We start from the raw sequence: 20,085 nt of genomic DNA on the forward strand, positions 1-20,085 counted from the left end.
GAAAGACCCCAAGCATTTCTGATCTAAACAACTAGATGGTGGTATCATTTACTGTGATAAGAAATGCCAGGGGAACAAGAGTTGTGAGAAAAATCAAGAAAAAAAAAGTTCGATTTTCAACATGACACATTTGAGATACACTGTAAATATTCAAATAAATATGTTGTAGGCAATTGGATATACAAGCCTGGAGCTCTAGGTAGAGGTTACTCCTGGAAATAAAGATTTGGGGGTCACTAACTGCAGGGGTTTCTTTGAACACATGGAACTGGATAATACCATTTGAGTACTAAATTAAAATGGTAAAAACATTCTCATATTTTTAAACTACTCCAAAATCAACAAAAAGCTGGCATAATTTGAAGCTCATACCCAATTTAAGAGGAGTGGTTTCTAGGCCATAAATAAGCTGTTGTAAGAGAGCTCAGTCCACTGCATGAACTCCAGAACTATTACATTATTCAATAAAGAAATTTGTTAAAGCTTCTTTTGTGTATCTGGTTCCCAAGACCATTTTATACTTTTCAAGGATTAAGTTTCCATTTATTACACAACTATTCTATGGCATAAGAATGTTCAACTTGATACAATGTCATAATAAGTTTCTTAGGTCAAACCCAAATGTTCCAAGTTCCACTTCTGTTAATAGACTTCATGTTGTACAGATCATATGCATATATTACCATGCTGTTGAAATGTTTGGTTGATTTTGAAGGTATCAGATTAGCCTGTGAACACGACATGCTGGTAAAGGAAACACATTTCCAATCGAAATGGTAATTGTGACTTGGAAAAAAGAGTTTACCCATAGCAAATGCACACAGACTCCTAAGCCAATGGTTTTCAATGAGAAAAATACTGTTCCATTAGAGATGTTACAGAAATTTATATGAAGTGTTGCTTGTCCAGATGATTTGCAGATTGCTAGTGGCATTTCGTGGGAGGGAATTTAGGAATGGCAAATGTCTTACAATGAATGGACCAGTCTTGCACAATAACGAAGTCTATTACATTCTGCAGAACTTTTGAAAGTCCAGTATTATATTCATGTACGTGGAAGACTTGTTTGTAATCGTAAGGTGGAATCTAATTTCAGTTTTATAAACTAAAGAATTCTTTTACACAGATTTAAAATTCGCTGAAATTTACAAGGATGGAACTATCATGTAAACTGAAAGAATACTTTGTTTTTTCCAGAACTTTTACAAAGATTTTCTTTATTAAATTGTTTTGGAAAACATATTAGTGATATCAATGCTTCTCTAATCCCTATTTCAACAAATTAAATAGAAAAATTGTTGACATTATGAATGGTATGTTGTCTTGCTTTTCTTCTAAATTGATTCATTAAAGATTTCAAGCTATACTACAAAGCTGGTAGTAATCAAAACGGTATGGTACAGGCACAAAAATAGACATACAGATCAACTGGACAGAACAGATGGCCCAGAAATAAACCACATTTATATGGTCAATTAATCTATAACAAAAGAGTCAAGAATGTATAATAAATGGTGCTGAGAAAATTGGGAAAATATATGCAAGAGAATGAAACTGGACCACTGTCTAACATCATACAAAAAAATAAACTCAAAATGGATTAAGACCTAAATGGGAGACTTAAAACCATACAAATCCTAGGAAAGAGCATAGGCAATAATTTCACTGACATCAGCTATTGCGACATTTTTCTAGATACGTCTCCTAAAGCAAGAGAAACAAAAACAAAACTAAACTATTGGGACTACATCAAAATAAAAAGCTTTTGCCCAATAAAGGACCCATCAACGAAACAAAAAGATAACCTACTGAATGGGGGAAGATACTTGCAAATGATATATTCAATAAGGAGTAAACATCTAAAATATATAAAGAATTTTTATGACTCATTACCAAAAACCAAACCATTACATTAAAAAATGGGCAGAGCCAGTAGAGGCAGGAGCTGCTTACACCAAATCCTGCTTCCCTCTACGTGCCAAGTGCATATTTACTGGGGCAGGACTGACTCTGAGCTGGCAGAGTGGGCCTCTCCCCCAGAAGACCAGCACAGGCAGCACTCTGCATGCACAAGTCTACTGATTATACAGGGCTTCAAAGCATCATCTTTAGTTCTGATGGGAATAGGACCAAGCTGTAATTTTTTTTTTCTTCCTTCTCCCTCCCTCCCCCCACCCCCCACCTTTGGAATCAGGCTTATAGTTTTTGTCTGTTAGTTTGTCTTTTTATTTCCTTTTCTCTTTTTCTGGATCAGGCTCCCTTTTTTATGTTTCTTATTCTTTTTTCCCCCCTTTCTTTTTCTTTGGAATCAGGCTTATAGTCTTCTGTTTGTCTCTTTGGGGTTTTTTGTTGTCATTGCTGCTTTTCCTTTTCTCTCTCTCTCTTTCTTTGTTTTTGAATCAGGATTTATTTTTAATTTTTTTTCCTCTTTTTTTTCCAGACTTATTTTAACAAACAAAGCACACCTGGTTAAAGGTCCAAAGACTACCTACTGCAAGCAAGGAGGAACCCTGCAGAGGACTGATCTGTGGGAAAGAGCAGCCAAAATGCAACAGCAGAGTGCACACAGCATACACTAGAAACACTTCCTGAAGTGCCAGCCCTTGGACAGTGTATGACTCTTTTTTAATATAGCATTACTCTCAGGTACAGGAAACATAACAAGCTTTCATAACTCACAAAAGACAGAAACTGAGCCAAAATAACAAGACAGAGAAATTTTCCCCAAAAGAAAGGTCAGGAAGATACGACAACCAGGGACTTGCTCAAGGCAGATATAAGCGATATATCTAAACAAGAATTTAAATCAACAGTTATAAGATTACCAGCTAGACTTGAAAAAAGCATAGAAGACACCAAAGAGACCCTTGCTGCACAGATAAAAGGACCTAAGGCTAGCTGGGCTGAAATTAAAAATGCTATAACTGAGATACAAAACAGGCTAAATATAATCACAGTGAAGATGGCAGAAACAGGAATGAATAGGTGATACAGAAGATAAAGTTAAAGAAAATAATGAAGCGGGGAAAAAGAGGAAAATAAACTATTAGATTATGAAGGAAGACTTAGGGAACCCAGTGATTCCATAAATTGAAAAAATATCTGCATCATAGGAGTCCCAGAAAAAGAAAAGTGGGAAAAGGGGGCAGAAGTTTATTTGAACAAATTACAGCTGGGAACTTAACTAATCTAGGGGAAGGAAACAGGCATTCTAGTCCAAGTGGCACAGAGAACTTCCCTCAAAAATCAACAAAAACAGGTCAACACCAAAACATATTATAGTGAAACCTGCAAAATACAAAGATAAAGAGAGAATTCTGAAAACAGCTCAGGAGAGAAGGTCCTTAGCCTATAAGGGTAGACACATAAGGTTAGCAGCAGACTTGTCCACAGACACCCGGCAGGCTACAAAGGATGGCATGATATATTCAACTTACTAAATGGTAAAAATAGGAGGCTGGAAATACTTTGTCTAGCAAGACTGTCATTCAGAATAGAAGGAGAGATAAAAAGTTTCTAAAACAAGCAAAAAATAAAGGAGTTTGTGAAAACTAAACCAGCTCTGCAAGAAATTAAAGGGGACTCTTTGAACAGGAAAGTGACACAGAAAGCAATAAACACTAGAAAGAAACAGAAACAACCTATGGGAACAGCAACTTTATAGTTAATATAATGACATTAAATTCATCTTTCAATAGTTATTCTGAATGTAAATGGACTAAATGCTCCAATCAAAAGATACAGGGAAGCAGAATTGATTTAAAAAAAAAAAAGTCCCATTGATAATGCTGCTTACAAGAAATTCATTTTAAACCCAAAGACACCTCTAGACTGAAAGTGAGGGGATGGAGAACCATTTATCATGCTAAAGGACATCAAAAGAAAGCAGGAGTAGCCATACTTATTTCAGACAAACTAGATTTTAAACCAAAGACTGTAGTAAGAGATGAAAAAGGACACTATATCATAATAAAGGGGTCTAGCCAACAAGAAGCTCTAATAATTGTAAATATTTATGCCCCTAACTTGGAAGCAGCCAAAAATATAAACCAATTAAAACAAACTTAAAGAAAATCATTGATAATAACACAATAATGGTACAGGACTTTAACTTCCCACTCACAGCAATGGACAGATCATGTAAGCTGGGCTTTGAATGACACACTGGACCAGAGTGACTTAAGTTATATTCAGAGCTTCTCATTCTAAAGCAGCAGAATATACATTCAAGTATATATGGTATATTCTCCAGAATAGATTACATAGTGGGTCATAAATCAGGCCTCAAGTAGTACAAAAAGATTAAGATCATACCATTCAAATTTTCAGACCATAATTCTACGAAATTTGAAGTCAACCACAAGAAAAAATTTGGAAAGAACACAAATACATGGAGGTTAAAGAACACCCTACTAAAAAATGAATGGGTTAACCAGGAAATTAAAGAAGAATTGAAAAAAAATACATGGAAGCAAATGAAAATGAAAAGACAAGAGTATAAAATCTTTGGGATGAAGCAAAGGCAGTCATAAAAGGGAAGTACATAACAATACAAGCCTTCCTCAAGAACCTAATCTTACACCTAAAGGAGTTAGAAAAAGAACAGCAAATAAAGCTTAATCCAGCAGGAGAAGGGAAATAATGAAGATCAGAGCAGAAATAAATGATACAGAAACCAAAAATATAGAACAGGTCAATGAGACTAGGATCTGGTTCTTTGAAAGAATGAACAAAATTGATATCCCCCTAGCCAGACTTATCAAAAAGAGAAAGGACCCAAATAAATAAAATCACTAATGAAGGCAAAGAGATCACAACCAACACTGAAGAAATACAAAAAACTATAAAGAGAATATTATGAGCAATTATATGTCAACAAATTAGGCAATCTGGAAAAAATGGATAAATTCCTAGAAACATATAAACTACCAAAACTGAAGCAAGAAGAAATAGAAAATTTGAACAGACCCATAACCAGCTAAGAAATTGAATCAGTAATCAAAATCTCCCAACAAATAAGAGTCCAGGGCAGATAGCTTCCCAGGGGAATTCTGCCAAACATTTGAAGAATCAATACTTATTCTTAAACTGTTCCAAAAAATAGAAATGGAAACAAAACTTCCAAACTCATTCTATGAGGCCAACATTATCTTGATTCCAAAACCAAACAAAGACCCCACTACAAAGGAGAATTACAGACCAATATCTCTGATAAACATGGATGTAAATATTCTCAAGTTACTAGCTAATCAGATCCAATAGAACATTATAAGAACTATTCACCATGACCAAGTGGGATTTATTCCTGGGCTGCAGGGGTGGTTCAATATCTGTAAATGAATCATCATGATACACCACATTAATAAAAGAAAGCATAAGAACCATATGGCCCTCTCAAATAGATACAGAAACAGCATTTGACAAAATACATCATCCTCTCTTGATAAAAACCCTGAAGAAGGGATGCCCGGGTGGCTTAGCCGGTTAAGCATTTGCCTTCAGCTCAGATCATGATCCCAGTGTCCTGGGATTGAGTCCCACATCAGGCCTCTTGCTCAGCAAGGAGTCTGCTTCTCCCTCTGCCTGCCTCTCCCCCTGCTTGTGCTATATCACTCTCTCTTTCTGGCAAGTAAATAAATACAATCTTTTAAAAAAAAACCCTGAAGAAAGTAGGGATAGAAGGAACATACCTCAACACTGTAAAGGCCATATAAGAAAGAGCCACAGCTATTATTGTGCTCAGTGAAGAAAAACTGAGAGCTTTCCCCCTAAGGTCAGGACTTAGGGGAAACAAAAAGAAATAAAAGGCATCTGAATCAGCAAGGAAGAATTTAAACTTTCATTCTTCATAGACCACATGATACTCTATGTAGAAAACCCAAAAGACTCCACCAAAAATTGCTAGAACTGATACAGGAATTCAGCAAAGTCACAGGGTATAAAATCAACACACAGAAGCCTAGTGCATTTCTATACATCAATAATGAAGCAGCAGAAACAGAAATCAAGGACTCAATACCATTTACAATTGCACCTAAAACCGTAAGATACCTAGGAATGAACCTAACCTAAGAGGTAAAAGATCTGTACTCTGAAAACTACAGAACACCTACAAAAGAAACTGAGGAAGACACAAAGAAGCGTAAAAACATTCCACACGCATGGATTGGAAGAACAAATATTGTTAAAATATCTCTACTTCCCCAAACAATCTACACATTCAATACAATCCCTATCAAAATAACATGAGCATTTTTCTTCTCAGAACTAGAACAGACAATTCTAAAATTTGTACAGAACCAAAAAAGACCCTGAATAGCTAAAGTAAGTTGAAAAATAATAGCTTGTTTCCCTCTCTCCTTTTTTTCTTTTCCCCCTTCCTGTATGTTTATCTGTTTTCTTTCTTAAATTCCACATATGACTGAGATTGTACAGTATTTTTCTTTAAACAAGCCACAAGTGACTCTTAATGACAGAGAACAAACAGGGTTGATGAAGAGAAGTGGGTGGGGGATGGGCTAGATGGGTGATAGGTATTAAAGAGGGCACTTGATGTGATGAGCACAGAGTGTTGCATGTAAGTGATGAATCACTGATTCTACTCCTGAGATCAATATTATGCCATATGTTAACTAACAAAATTTAAATTAAAAAAAAAAAAAGGAAGAAAAAGAAGAGCAAAGTGGTAGACATCACATTTCTGACTTGAAACTGTATTACAAAGCTATAATCATCAAAACAGTATGGCACTGGGTGTGGTGCAAAAACAACGAATACTGTTATGCTGGAAAAAAAAAAAAAAGAAAAGAAAAGAAAAACCAGTATGGCACTGGCACAAAAACAGACACATAGATCAATGGAACAGAGTAGAGGATCCAAAAATGGACCCACAACTATATGGTCAATGAATCTTTGACAAAGCAGGAAAGAATATGCAATGGAAAAAAAGACATTCTCTTTAAATAGTGTTAGGAAAATGGACAGCCACACACAGAAGAATGAAACTGGACCACTTTCTTACACCATACACAAAAATAAATTCTAAAGGGATTAAGGACCTAAATGTGAGACAGGAATCCATCAAAATCCTAGAGAAGAACATAGGCAGCAACCTCTTTCATCCCAGCTGCAACAACTTTTTACTAGACACATGTCTGGAGGCAAGGGAAACAAAATAAAAAATTAACTACTGGGACTTCATCAAGATAAAAAAAACTTCTGCACAGCAAACGGAACAATCAACAAAACTGAAAGACAGTGTATGGAATGGGAGAAGATATTTGCAAATGACATCTTTTTTTTTTTTTTTTAAAGATTTATTTATTTATTTATTTGACAGAGAGAAATCACAAGTAGGCAGAGAGGCAGGCAGAGAGAGAGAGGAGGAAGCAGGCTCCCTGCTGAGCAGAGAGCCCGACGCGGGACTCAATCCCAGGACCCTGAGATCATGACCTGAGCCAAAGGCAGTGGCTTAACCACTGAGCCACCCAGGCGCCCCTGCAAATGACATCTTGTATAAAGAACTTATAAAACTCAATATCCCAAAAATAAAAAAAAATTCAGTTAAGAAATGGGCAGAAGACATGAACAGATATTTCTCCAAAGAAGATACACAAATGGCTAAAAAACTGATGAAAAAACGCTCAACACTCATCAGGGAAATACAGATTAAAAACACAATGAGATACAACCTCACACCTGTCAGAATGGCTGAAGTTAACAACACAAGAAACAACAGATGTGGAGAAAAGAGAAGCCTCTTACATTGTTGGTGGGAGTACAAACTGATGCAGCCACTCTGGAAAACAGTATGGAGGTTCTTCAAAAAGTTAAAAATATAACCCAGCAATTGCACTAGTAGGTATTTACCCAAAGGATACAAAAATAGTGGTTTGAAGGGGCACATGAACCCCAATGTGTACAGCATAACTATCCACATAGCCAAAATATGGAAAGAGCCCCAATGTCCATACACAGCATATTGCATATGATGAGTGGATGAAGAAGATGTGGTATCCAGACACAATAAAATATTACCCACCAAAAAGAATAAAATCTTGCCATTTGCAATGAGTTGGATGGAGCTAGAGAATATTATGCTAAGCAAAATAAGTCAGTCAGAAAAAGACAAACACCATATGGTTTAATTCATATGTGGAATTTAAGAAACAAAACAAGGAAAAATAAAGTAAGATAAAGACAGGGAGGCAAACCATAAGAGACCTTTATATATAGACAACAAACTGAAGTTTGCTGTAGGGAAAGTGGGTTGGGGAATGGGGTAAGTGGGTGATGGGCATTAAGTAGGTCACTTGATGTAATGAGCACTGGGTGTCATATGCAACTGATGAATCACTAAATTATACCCTTGAAGCTAATACTACACTATATGTGAACTGACTTGAATTTAAGTAAAATCTTGAAAGAAAAAAAAACAAATGGGTAGAAGATCCAAACAGACATTTTTCCAAATAAGTCATACAGATGGTCAAAAGACACATGAAAAGATGCTCAAAATCACTCATCATCAGGGAAATGCAAATCAAAACCAAAATGAGATATTACCTTACACCTGTCAGAATGGCTAAAATCAGAAAGACAATAAATAACAAGTGTTGGTGGGGATGAGAAGGAAAAGTAACCCTTATACACTGTTGGTAGGAATGTAAATTGGAGCATCGAGTGGAAAACAGTATGTAGGTTCCTCAAAAAAATTAAAAATAGAAATATTATATGATCCAATAATTCCATCCCTGGGTATTCACTCAAAGAAAATGTAAACCCTATTTCAAAGAGATATACATACCCCTATGTTTATCATAGCATTATTTACAACATCCCAGATATGGAAGCAACCTGAGACTCAGAAGGATAAAGAATATGTGTTATGCATCTACAATGAAATATTATACAGTCATAAAAAAGGATGAGATCATTCCATTTGTGATGACACGGATGAACCTAGAAGGTATTATGCTAAGTGAAAGAAGACTGAGAAAGACAATAACCATACAATTTCACTTATATGTGGAATGTAAAAAAAATGAACAAAAAGCAGAACCAGACCTATAAGTCCAGAGAACTGATCATTGTCAGAGAGGAGGAGAAACAAGGACAGGCAAAATGGGTGCAGGTGAGTGGGAGATACAGGCTTGCAGTTGAGGAATGAACAAGTCACAGGAATAAATTAGGTACAGCATAAGGAATATAGCCAATGATATTATAATTGCATAGTAACAGACAGTAGCTAAACTTGAGGTGAACACAGCATATTGCATAAACTTGTGGAATCACTATGTTGAAATGTAACATTTTTGTGTCAACTACACTCGAATAAAACAATTTTTAATAAACAAATTTATTATTTAAAGTACATAAACATATGGCTGCTTCATTGTGTTCTGGTATAACCATGCTTGAATATTTATAAGGTGGAATACATATTACTTTACTATAAGTTATTTTAATTTTGTCTTAATATTAAGTTATTTTCAAAGATGTATGTACCTAGGTGATACTAAGTTATGAAATTCACTTCAAGATAGTTAAAGGGGACTTTAAAATATCTTTTATAAAAGATGGTATTGGGTCTGATAAGGTTAAAAAATGAGATCATTATTATAACAGTAAGAGGATTTATTTCCCTTTTTAGGAATATTTAATTTAGATAGAATATATCAGAAAAAGAAATTCACCGCTTTTTAAGAGAAATCCCTAATGGTTACTACTAGTATAACAAATCACTACTGGCTTTTGCATATAATTCTTGCATCTACAATTATTTTATTATTCCTATAGTTTGTTGATTCTCCTGAATTTTTTTTGTAGACAATTACATTTTCTTTCTTGTTTTCAATTCTTATATCTTATCTCTTGTTTTATTGCTTTTGTTAGAACATTCAGTACAATGTATGAATGAATAGAATAGAATGTATTAGTGAATAGAAATCATGGTATCAGTCTTCGTTGTCTTCTTCCTAACTTGGGAATGTATGTAGAATCTAAATTACCATGTCAGCAATAGTTTTGTTTTTTGTAATTAACTTTTATGAAGTTAAAGAAATTTTCCTATATTAGGCCTTTGGTAAAAGTTTTAAAACTAATAAATACTAAGTTTTGTTAAAATCAAATTTGCTAAAATGATCATATGACTTCATTCCTATAATCTCTTAATGTGGTGAATTATATTGCTAACAATTCAGATATTGAACATTTCTTACATTTCTGTGATAACCCTTATTTGGTCATGACTTAGCTATCTTGTTTGAAGTGCATGGGTTATTCAATTTTCTAATGTCTTCTTTAGCAATTTTGTAACTGTGTTCTTTTTTTTTTAAGATTTTATTAATTTATTTGAAAGGGGGGGCACATGAACAAGGGTGAGGGAAAGGCAGAAGAAAAGAGAGGGGGAGAAGCCGACTCCCTGCTAAGCAAGGAGCCCAACACAGGGCTCGATTCCAGGACTCTGGCATCATGACCTGAGCCGACGGCAGCCACTTAACTGACTGAGCCACCTATGTGTCACTCAATTTTTTTTTTAAAGAACATTTTTGAGACTATAAATTTCCCTGTAAATATCATTTTGGTTGCATCCTCAAATTACTGAGGTGTTATTTTTGATATTACTTAATTGTGAATATTTTATAATTTCCTTATAGTTTCCTTTTAACGTGTAAATTATTAGGCATGTGTTTTGAAGTTTGCAAGCATGTATTTTAAAATAATTTTTGTTGTTTATGTTAGCATTGTATTATAATCCTATAATATGATCAATAAAATGTGAATTCTTAGAAATAATTTTATTTCCTTTTTTCTCAATAGGAAGAAATTTCTAAAATGTTTTACATATGCCTTAAAAGAATGTCTGCTTCACACTTTGGATTGTAGAATTCTATTTACTATTAGAATAGGTATGTTAATTATGTAGTTCAAGGCTTTTATACCCTTATTAAATTTTGTCTACTTGGTTACAGATGGATTAAATATTCCATTATGACAGAGACTTGTAAATAACTCCTTCATCTATCAATTTTTATCTCATATATATATATATATATACACACACACACATACATATAGCTACACATTTTAATATATATGCACATAAATGGTGAAGATATATAATTATGGGCATATAAATTTGTAATTCTTTATCCTCCTGGTGAATGGGAACTTTTGTCATTATTGGGCCATTCAAGAAATCAGACTCTCCAATTTTACCTCTTAGGGTAGGAAGATTAGCACTAACAACATTAGTAACTAGAAGTTCAAAAGACCTTTCCTGGTCCCTATTTAATTCATAGTTTTACTTCCTCTGCCACGCAGACTTGGCTCCTTCCTTCTTTAGTTCTGTTATTTGGCTAGAGCTAGAGTCAATCCTTCCTAGCTGCTTTCTCTGTTATTATTAACATAGTGAGATCAGCTTTAAATAAACAGAAAGTCCCATTCTCCCCCAAAGAGTATTAACCTGTCTGCTTTTATTTAAAAGCATTTATTGAGCATCTACTATGTATCAGGGACTGTGCTAAACATATTTGGTGTCTTCCTGGAGCTTATACTTTAGAAAAAAGTAAATCACACTAAAGATAAACCTTTATAATGATGACATTTGATATAAACAAGATATTGCTCTGAAGTTCTACAAAAGGGGGGATTTGATTTTGTCAGGAAGGTGTCCTTGATAAAGTATGCCTTGAATTGTAATTTAAAGGAGAAAAAGCTAACTACATGAAAGGAAGGAAGTGTTTCTTCCTGAATAAATAGCAGTGTATAAGGGCTCTGAGGTGGGTGAAAGTGTTTGAGTACCATGGTAAAAATTAGGTAAACATTGCTAGAACAGAAAGAGCAAGATCATTATAGTAAGATGTTTTGTCTCTGTCATAAAAAAAATTACACATGACCCTTGAACAATGTGAGGGGGATTTAGGGGAGCAGACCTTCTGTGGTAAAAGATTTGTCTAAAACTTTGACCCCACAAAAACTTAACTACTAATAACCTACTGTTGACGAGAGGCCTTACTGATAAGAGAAACAGTCAATTAACACATATTTTACATGTTATATGTATTACATATACATGTTCTTAATAACATTAAGAAAATAGTAAGGAAAAGAAAATACACTTGTAGTACTAAAAAGTCTATTGAAAAAAAAATCCATGTATAAGTGGATATGTACCATTTAAACATGTATTGCTTGAGGGCCAACTGTACTAGCTATTGAAAAGTTTAAAGCAGGAGGGGTGAAAATTTATATTTTAATTATGAAAAGATCAAAATGGCAGCAATGTACATAGTGGAGCAAAAAAGGGCTTGATTAGATAAGGGGTAAACCAGTTAGAAAGTTACTGCAGAGTTAAAAGCAAGGAATAAAAGCAAGTGGAGCTAGATTGATAGTGGAGATGCAGAGAAGTAGATGAATTTGAGAAACAGTAAGGAGGTAAAATAAACAGGACTTGATGAAGGACTGACTACACTATAAAAAGGGATTGGAAGTAAATCCTTGCATATAATTAGGCTTCTAGATTATATCATTAGATGCATCCTGCCTTTCACTAAGAGGAAACACAGTAAGCTAATGATTATGAGCTGGTTTTGGATAAGGCGAATTTGGGATGCCCTTACTAAAAGATGGTGCTGGACCTACCGGCTTCCAGAGCTCAAAGTCTGGGTCAGAGATGCAAATTTACAAGTACTAATTACATCAGAAAGATGGAGGCGATTATCAAGGGAAAGAATGTAGAGTAAAAAGAAAAAAGACCTAGAATTAAGGCTTGAGAACTCCAGCTTCTAATGACTAAGTAAGATTCTAAATTGGCAAAGGAGAAAGAGAAATGTATCTAGAGAGATGGGAGAAAAACCAGTAAGACATTACGTCACAGAGTGAAAAGAAGAGGAATGACTCAATAAAAAGTTAATGGTTAATCATAGTATCAAATGAATAAAATAAGAGTTTTTTTCTCTTAACCAAAATTTTAGATCATAATCACTATGGCTCCACTGTAAATTCTTACTTTTTCAATTACTCATGTTTATATATACTTACTTAAAGTATTCATCAGAAGGCCACTATTGTCATGAAGTCTATTCTGGCCAGCATTCATATCAGAAATCCTGCCATGTGGAATGGCAGACATGGCAGGATGTCCTGAGATATAATTCCCTGACTCAGAAGGAGAGGATGTACACTGTTCATCATCTGAGTCACTGGAACTATCCTCACTACTCGAAGATGATGAATTTTTGGAATCCGATGAACTATCACAACTACTCATTTGGTCCATTAGACTAGCTTCTGCCTTCAGTTCTGAAAATAAAACAGAAATTAATAGATAGGTTAAGTAAATAATATTAAACATAAATATTAAATAAGTAACATAAAATTTGAGTGTGTTAGCTTCTAAGAAACTGTTGATGAGGAATAGATGAAGTTAAATAAACATTTACAGCATTTTAAGCATTTTATTTAGAAAGCTCCTCTACCATTAAAAACACAGGCATTTCACTCAGCAAAAGAAACCAAGCAGACAGAGTCAATTGTCATATGTTCTAACTCACTTGTGGAGTATAAGGAATAACACAGAGGATACTGGGAGATGGAGAGGAGAAGTGAGTTGGGGGAAATAGGAGGGGGAGACAATCCATGAGAGACTGTGGACTCTGAGAAACAAACTGAGGGTTTTGGAGGAGGAAAGGGTGAGGGGTGGGGTAAGCCTGGTGGTGGGTATTACGGAGGGCACGTATTACATGGAGCACTGGGTGTGATGCATAAAGAATGAATTTTAGAACACTGAAAAAAAGTTAAATTAAAAAAAAGACATAGACAATGCCAAATCTAAATGCTACACTTATACCATTATACTTAATTAAATATATTTGTAATTTAAGTAAAGAATGTGAAAAATTAAAACTATAAAAATTAAAATCTATTTTGGCAGAAACTACCCTCCAAATCCTCTTACTCTCCCAATGTGTATAAGGGAACAGTACATACAGATGGATTTCTTTTTTTTTCCTAGCTGCTCTGACCTATAGTTGACAAAACTGTATATTCAAAGTGTATGACAGGCTCCCCAGCCCCAGTGTAAAAAGCAGTTTGGCCTGAGAAAACACTTTGCCTTGAACTAAGAATCTGGATGTTCAGTGTGAGCAATTGGGTGATGCTGAGTGGAGAGAGCTCCTGCCTCTGATCCAACAGTTCAAGGTGGTCAGGCTGGATGACAGGGGTCTCACAAAGCTGTGTTGCAAGGATGTCAGCTGTGCTCTCTGGGCCAATCCCTCCCTGACTGAGCTTAGGCTGTGCACCAAAAGAGCTGGGTGATGCTGGTATGCACCTCGTGCTCCAGGGTCCGTAGAGCCCCACCTGCAAGATGCAGAATTGCTGCCTGATGGAGGCTGCCTGTGGGGTCCTGTCCTGCGTGCAGCACTTGGTGCCCATCCTTCACAAACTGCACTTCACTGATAATTTGTTGGCGGATGCAGGCCTGTAGCTGTTCCGCAAAGGTCTCTTGGACTCCCAGTGTTGCTGTGAGATCCTTCAGCTAGAGTACTACAGCCTGATAGCTGCTAGTTTTGAGCCCCTAGCTGTGGTGTTCAAAGGCCAAGCAGCATTCTAAGGAGTTCATGGTGAGCAACGATGACATCTGTGAGGCTGTCGTCTGAGCGCTATACAACGGCCCAGTGGACTCTACCTGCCACCAGTTTGAGATGCTCGAGCTGGAGAACTGTGGCCTCATATGGGCCAATGGGAAGAACCTGTGTGGTATTGTGACCTCCAAGGACTCACTGCAGGCGCTGGACCTGGGTGACAAGCAGGGTGACCTAGGCATTGCTGAGCTATGCCCCAGAATGCTACACCATAGATCCTGACTCAGGGCCCAGTGGCTCTGGGACTGTGAGCTCACCATCAGGGGTTGTAGAGACCTGTGCCATGTCCTTAGGGCCAAGGATAGCCTGAAGAGTTGAGCCTGGTGGGCAAAGTCCTGCAGCTTACAGCCGCCTGCTGCCACCACTTCAGCATGACTTTGACCCAAAACAGTTCTGGTGATGCTGCCAATGAGCAACAACCTGGGGGATTCTGGAGTTCAGGAACTCTGCAATGGTCTGGGCCATTTCCGCACCACACTGTGAGTCCCCTGGCTCAGGGAATGCGACACGATAGACAGTGGCTGTCAAAGCCTGGCCTTGCTCCTGCTGGCCATCCACAGCCTGCACAAGCAGCACTTCAGGCAATAATGACATGCTCTGGAATAATACGACATCTACTGGATGGAGACAGGATTGCCTGCAGGTCGGGGAAGGGCTCAAGCTGAGCCTGAGGCCCATCTCCTGAGTAGCCTCCAGCCCCAGCTTCTGAAACCTGCTCTTCTGACAGGCCCTACCTGGGACCCCACAGGGGACTGGCTTCTCCCAGGGGCTTTTACTCTGGTGTCCTAGCTTTGACTGAAGAAAAACACTAAAATCAACTGATTTCTATGAGAAAATTTTAGACATAATTATTAAAGCACTTTTTTGGGGCAAGAGGAAAAAAACCAAATGTACAACTTAATGCTTTGATGGACATTATTCATCACCTCATAGCTTCCATTTGTGTGTGTGTGTGAGAGAGAGAGAGAGAGAGAGTGTGTGTGTGTGTGTGTGTGTGTGTGTGATGGGAACTCGTAAGATCTGCTCTCTTAGAAAATTTAGACACTTGGGACGCCTGGGTGGCTCAGTTGATTAAGCGGCTGCCTTCGGCTCAGGTCATGATCCTAGCATCCTGGGATTGAGTCCCACATCAGGCTCCTTGCTTGGCGGGGAGCCTGCTTCTCCCTCTGCCTCTGCCTGCCACTCTGTCTGCCTGTGCTTGCTCGCTCTCTCTCCCTGACAAATAAATAAATAAAATCTTTAAAAAAAAAAAAGAAAAAAAAAGAAAATTTAGACACCATACTACTGGCATAAAAATAGACACATAGATCAATAGAACAGAATAGAAAACCCAGAAATAAACTCACAACTTTGACAAGGCAGGAGAGAATATCCAGTGGGAAAAAGTCTCTTCAACAAATAGCGGTGGGGAAATTGGGCAGCAACATGCAAAAGGATGAAACTGGACCACTCTCTTACACCATACACAAAAATAAATGTAAAATGGATTAAAGACCTAACTGTGAGACATGAAACCATTAAAATCCAAGAGGAAAACACGGGTAGTAACCTCTTTGACATCAGCCACAGTAACTGCTTACTAGATATGTCTCATGAGGCAAGGAAACAAAAGCAAAATTAAACTATTAGGACTTCATCAAAATAAAGAGCTTCCGTACAGCAAAGAGAAGAACAAAACTAAAAGGCAACCTTCAGAATGGGAGAAGATATTTGCAAATGGCATATTTGACAAGGGGTAGGTATAAAAAATATATATTAAAAAACTTATCAAACTTGACACAAAAAACCACAAATAATCTGATTAAATAATGGGCAGAAGACATGAATAGACATTTTTCCAATGAAGACAGATGGCTAATAGTCACATGTTATGGAAACAGCCCAAATGTCCATCGGCTGATGAATGGATAAAGAATATGTGAGATTTGTATATATATACATTATATACATAAACTTTATATATAAATATATATTTTATATATACACACATAAATACCTCCAATGGAATATTACTCAGCCATAAAAAAGAATGAAATCTTGTCATTTGTAACAACATAGATAGAGCTAGAGAGTATTATGCTAAGTGAAATAAGTCAGTCAGAGAGACAAATACCACAGGATTTCACTCATGTGGAATTTAAGAAACGAACAAATGAACATAGGGGGAAAAAAGAGAGGCAAACCAAGAAACCTACACTTAACTGTACAAAACAAACTGAGGGTTGCTGGATGGGAGACTGCAGGAGATGGGGTAAATAGGTGATGGGGACTAAGGAATGCACATGTTGTGATGAACAATGGGTGTTGTAGGTGAGTGTTGAATCACTAAATTGTATATCTGAAACTAATATTACACTGTTAACTAACTAGAATTTAAATAAAATCATTAAAAAATTTAGAGGTGGTGGGTATTAAGGAGGGCACATATTATATAGAGCACTGGGTGTTATATACAAACAATGCATAATGAAACACTACATCAAAAACTAATGATGTATGTGGAGAATGGGGAACCCTCCTACACTGCTGGTGGGAATGCAAGCTGGTGCAACCACTCTGGAAAACAGCATGGAGGTTCCTCAAAAAGATGAAAATAGAGCGACCCTATGACCCAGCAATCGCACTACTGGGTATTTACCCTAAAGATACAAACGTAGTGATCTGAAGGGGCACGTGCACCGAATGTTTATAGCGGCAATGTCCACAATAGCCAAACTATGGAAAGAACCTAGATGTCCATCAACAGGTGAATGGATAAAGAAGAGATGGTATATATATACATAATGGAATACTATGCAGCCATCAAAAGAAATGAAATCTTGCCTTTTGTGACCACATGGATGGAACTAGAGTGTATTATGCTTAGCGAAATAAGCCAATTAGAGAAAGACAGTTATGATATGATCTCCCTGATATGAGGAAGTTGAGAGGCAACATGGGGGGTTGGGGGGTAGGAAAAGAATAAATGAAACAAGATGGGATTGGGAGGAAGACAAACCATAAGAGACTCTTAATCTCACAAAACAAACTGAGGGTTGTGGGGGGAGAGGGGCAGGGAGATGGTTATGGACATTGGGGAGGGTATGTGCTATGAAGTGTGTAAACCTGGCGATTCACAGACTAGTACCCTGGGGCTAATAATGCGTTATATGTTAATAAAAAAAAAAAAAAGAAAGAAAAATATAAAGATTTCTAAACAGGGGGAAAAAAACTAATGACGTATTGTATGGTGACTAATATAACACAATAAAAAAAATTTAGACACCATAGCGTATATTAGATCCCCAGAACTTATTCATCTTATTACTCAAAGTTTTTACCCTTTGACCAATATCTCCTCTTTTCCCTACCCCTACAGTCCCTGGCAACCACTCTCCTATATGGTATCTATGAGTGTAACTTTTTTAGATTGCTTCCACATGTGATCAAATAATATTTACCTTTCTCTGTGTAGGTTATTTCACTTATTTCTCTTTCCGATAGTTTGTTAGTATATGGAAATGTAACTGGTTTTTGTATATTGATTTTGTATCCTGCAACTTTACTGAATTCACTTATTCTAACAGTTTTTTGGTGGAGTCTTTAGGGTTTTTTAGGCATAAGCTCATGTCATCTGTAGAAACAAATTTATTTCCTCTTTCCAATTTAGATCAATTTCTTTCTTTTTCTTGCCCAATTGCTCTGGCTAGGATTTTAGTACTATGCAGTGTCTTGTCTTTTTTTTTTTTTTTTTTGCTTTTTGATTTCTTTTTTTTAAATTATGTTAGTCATCATATAGTACATCATTAGTTTTTGACGTAGTGTTTCATGGTTCACTGTTTACATATAACACCCAGTGCTCTATGCAATACATGCCCTCCTTAATATGCATCACTGGACTCAACCTATCACCCACCCCAGAACCCTGAGTTTGATTCCCGGAGTCCATAGTCTCTCATGGTTTGTCTCCCCCTGTGATTTTCCCCACTCACTGCAAGTTGGTACAGCCACTTTGGAAAACAATGTGGAGGTTCCTTATAAAGTTAAAAATAAAGCTACCCTATGACCAAGCAATTGTACACTGGGTATTTACCCCAAAGATTAAAAAAAAAGGGGGTCATATATACCCCAATGTTCATAGCAGCAATGTCCACAATAGCCAAACTGTGGAAGGAGCCAAAATACCTTTCTCTAGGTGAATGAATGAAGATGAGAGTGTCTTGTCTTATTCCTGATCTTAGAAGAAAACTTTCAGCTTTTCGCTGTTGAGTATGATAGCTGCGGGCTTCTCATATATGGCCTTTATTATGTAGATCTATATTTATTCTGTATCTAATTCATTGAGAGTTTTTAAGGTGAAAGTGTTGAATTTTGTCAAGTGCTTTTTCTGTATCTACTGAGATATGATTTTCAGAGAAAATCATTCTGTTAACATGATATATCACATCTATTGATTTGCATATGTTGCAATATCCTTGCATCCCCAGCATAAATCCCATTTGATGATGGTGTATGAACCATTTAACATACTATTGAACCTGGTTTGCTAGTATTTTGTTGAGGACTTTTCCACCTACGTTCATCTGGGATATTGGTCTATAATTTTTTTAGTGTCCTCTGGCTTTTGGTATCAGAGTAATACTGGATTTGTAAAATTAATTTGAAAGTGTTTCCTCCTCTTCATTTTGCTGGAATAGCTTGAGAAGATCTGGCATTAATTCTTCTTTAAACATTTGGTAGATTTCACCAGTAAAGCCATCTATATGGACGTGGGCTTTTCTTTGCTAGGAGATTTTTTGATTACTGATTTAATCTCCTTATTTATTGTTGGTCTGTTCAGATTTTCTCTTTCTTCATGATTCAGTCTTGGTAGGTTGTCTCTTTCTAGGAATTTATCCATTTGTTCTAGGTTATACAACTTGTTGGTATATAATCTTTCAGTCTCTTGTGAATGTATTTCTGTACTATCAGTTATAATGTCTCTCATTGCTCTTTTTTTCTTCATTAGTTAAAAGCTGGTTAATCTTTTTAAAAAACCAAATCAGCTTCATTCATCTTTTCTATTGTTTTTGTAGTCTATTTCTCTTATTTCAATTCTGAATAATCTTTGTTATTTCCTTCCTTACACTGAATTTTGGTTAGCTTGCTCTTTTTATAGTCCCTTGAAGTTATAAAGTTAGGTTATTTGAGATCTTAATTTTTTCTTAATGTAGGCATTTATTCCTATAAATTTCTTTCTTGAAGAGCTTTTGCTGTATCCTATAAGTTCTGGTATATTGCCCTTCCATTTCATATATTTCAAGATTTTTAAAATTTTAATTTTTTCAGTGTTCTAAGATTCACTGTTTATGCACCACACCCAGTGGTCTGTGCAATACGTGCCCTCCATAATACCCACAACCAGGCTCACCCATCCACCCACACCCCTCCCCTCCAAAACCCTCAGTTTGTTTCTTAAAGT

General features: G+C 36.4%; 2 protein-coding genes and 1 pseudogene across 3 annotated transcripts in view; 1 reads left to right on the forward strand and 2 right to left on the reverse strand.

The window, feature by feature from the left end:
* The window catches only part of SLC15A2 (solute carrier family 15 member 2), a 93,796-nt gene that overhangs the window by 55,281 nt on the left and 18,430 nt on the right, over positions 1–20,085 (reverse strand). The window contains exon 5 of the mRNA XM_082740348.1: positions 13,045–13,305. The gene's annotated coding sequence lies outside the window, so the exon portion shown is untranslated. The remainder of the gene's footprint in view (positions 1–13,044; positions 13,306–20,085) is intronic.
* EAF2 (ELL associated factor 2) overlaps positions 1–20,085 on the reverse strand; it is a 41,927-nt gene that overhangs the window by 3,445 nt on the left and 18,397 nt on the right. The window contains exon 5 of the mRNA XM_082740791.1: positions 13,045–13,305. Within this exon, the coding sequence (XP_082596917.1) occupies positions 13,045–13,305 (261 nt within the window). The remainder of the gene's footprint in view (positions 1–13,044; positions 13,306–20,085) is intronic.
* Positions 14,060–15,310, forward strand: LOC309842303 (ribonuclease inhibitor pseudogene; annotated as a pseudogene). The gene is made up of 2 exons: positions 14,060–14,080; positions 14,128–15,310. The product of its transcript is annotated as a ribonuclease inhibitor pseudogene (transcript).

Source organism: Mustela nivalis (genome assembly GCF_964662115.1).
Source record: "Mustela nivalis genome assembly, chromosome: 1".
In the NCBI taxonomy this organism is placed as follows: domain Eukaryota; kingdom Metazoa; phylum Chordata; class Mammalia; order Carnivora; family Mustelidae; genus Mustela; species Mustela nivalis.